The sequence below is a fragment of the Microplitis mediator genome, chromosome 6, assembly GCF_029852145.1.
Source record: "Microplitis mediator isolate UGA2020A chromosome 6, iyMicMedi2.1, whole genome shotgun sequence".
Taxonomy (NCBI): domain Eukaryota; kingdom Metazoa; phylum Arthropoda; class Insecta; order Hymenoptera; family Braconidae; genus Microplitis; species Microplitis mediator.
In genome coordinates, this window is record NC_079974.1 from 13,316,711 (window position 1) to 13,319,130 (window position 2,420).

Below are 2,420 nucleotides of genomic sequence, written 5' to 3' on the forward strand. Positions count from 1 at the left end.
TGTAGCATCACCTGCAATCGCTGACTGCCGGTAGTGAGTTAGAAAGAAGAACCGAAAGAAATCAGAATAATTACAGAACTATTAATTAAGAATAACTTTATTTTAAATAGAATAGAAGTACTATTCCTTATTTTCTTTAATCAGTAATATTATTATCATAATTGTAAGTCGTTCAAATCAATTTACTATCATATTATTTGTAATGCATTTAAAGTGAAGTTTTCAGTGTTATTTCTCAATAAATATTCAATTTTTCAAGAAGTGATTTTGGACTTGTTATAGAAACCAACCAACCTATGAAAAGTCGGTTCAGATCTTCAATCAGTTGGGGAACTTACTGTGTATGGATAATGAAGATATCGCATGTCTTGATGTTGCATTTATCATTGAAAATGCAACCCAACAAATCGATTTCGCTTGGCACAAACTACTGGAACGATTACAAAATAATGAAAAATTAATTGGATATCAAAGGTGTCGAGATCATTCTCTTTTCTATGATGATATCCCTAATAGCCTTGCATATCCATTCCGAAAAGATTGCTGCAATTGTACTTTTTAGGTTAAGAAAAATATCTATAGTTTATTATGTATTTGAGGTTATGTAAGACCAAAATGTATATTTTTAGGTTAAGAAAAAAAATACTGTAGTTTCGTATGTATTTGAGGTTATGTAAAATATTTAAGGTTATGTAAGACTTAAATGTATATTTTAGGTTAAAAATAATAAAAACAATATATGTCAATATAAAAAAGTTTATTTATTTATAAATGTAAGTTTTTTAATTAATACAGGTTCAATAATTATATTTAATTTATTAATTCTTTGTTTAAATCGTTCTCGATCTCTTGCTGCTTGTTCCCATTCGCCTCTTCTTGCTTGCTTGTGTGCAAATCTCCATACATACGTATAATGTATGGTTGGCGTTGGATTAAATTGAATAGTCTTCATATTAGTTTTCGTACGATGCTTCTTATGGGATTATACTCGACTATGCGATCATGTATAATGAGGCAATAAGCTGATGTCTGCGCAGGAAATTGATTTGCAGATTCAAATTCTAGGCGAATGTCCACTGGTCCAGATTTAATTGATTAGTTTTGTTTCGAGCAATCGATAACATACGGTAGTGCTTGTTCAAAAAATTTTTTCTTCGTCAGCAGTGGCTCAGGTTCTTTGTTGTAGTATGAAATTTGGAAATTTATATACATGTCGTACAACAGAGCATATTGATTGTTTGCAATGTTGAGATTCAAATTCCCATAAGGATAACTCTGAGAGTTTAAAAATAATTTTATGTCTCTGATGTTGCAGTGATAAAATCCGCTGGCATTTTTAGTTGCGTCATTTTTTCTTGCTGTTTGAAATCCAAGTATCACAAAACGTGGTTTCTCGAGCTGCGTAGAAGTTTTGACTGCCCATATGTCCTTCGAAGTATTTGGTAATAGAGGATACTCGTACAACTCCCAAGCACGGAAACTGATTGAGATAGCTGGATCACTTGTAATATAATTCAAAGCTTCAATTTTTTGTTTATCAGCCATAGTCACATATGGTACAATCCACTCGATTTTTTGCAGCGTAATTTTAACAGCTTCAGCATGAGCTCCAGCAGCAGGTGTGGCCACAATGTATGCATTCCAATCAGAATTTGATCTTATCAAAATTAATTCATGTCTTGCTTTGATTACAATTTTATGGTATTCTTCAGCAAAACCAAGCAGAAGACTTAGCGGTATAGATATATCAAAGAAACCATTGACATTGTGTAATTTGTTCACAGCTTCATCCATAATCCAGCCTGAATTTTCAAGTATATTTTCTTGAGCAGGACTTAGTGATGTGTATCCTTTCATGAGACTTGTGATACCAACATTTTTGCTACGATCAATCTCAACACCATTGAGTTCGTAACGTATTTCTTCGAACATATGACAAACTTTCATGTTGACCACGTGAGTCGTTCCACTCACAGCTGTACCATCGGACTTTGTGAATTTTCCGTACACATGTAATGTACTTTTACTTGGAAGTAGACACAAATCTTGGTGTTGAACTGCAATTCTTATTTCATCGCTGTTGTTGAATGTTGATGAAGCATACGGGAGATGAGCATGCGCTTCATAGTGTGCAATTGACTCATCAAAAATGATTTGTCGTTGAATATTTAAGATTTCCGCTGCCATAGTCGTGTACACGTTAAACAGCAAAAATAAATTTTTATTTTCTTAATTTTCCACGTAATTTTAGTCCTGGGCTCTGTAGAAACTGAGTGTTCTGAAGTGTTAACACTTTGTGAGGTACTCGGTGACTGATGTTGCTTGACCATGTTGCTGTCTTTTTATACCCAGCACCACTTTATGTTTCATACACGATACCCATTATTTTATAGACTTTATATGCAGTCTTATGGTTATCG

The 2,420-nt window shown here is 33.2% G+C and overlaps 1 protein-coding gene across 1 annotated transcript; it reads right to left on the reverse strand.

Moving 5' to 3' along the window:
* Nucleotides 1-1,095: 1,095 nt before the first annotated feature.
* Nucleotides 1,096-2,187, reverse strand: LOC130670532 (uncharacterized). The gene has a single exon (XM_057473947.1). The coding sequence runs from the start codon at nt 2,185-2,187 to the stop codon at nt 1,096-1,098; it is 1,092 nt and encodes a 363-aa protein (XP_057329930.1).
* Between the last annotated feature and the right edge of the window lie 233 nt (nt 2,188-2,420).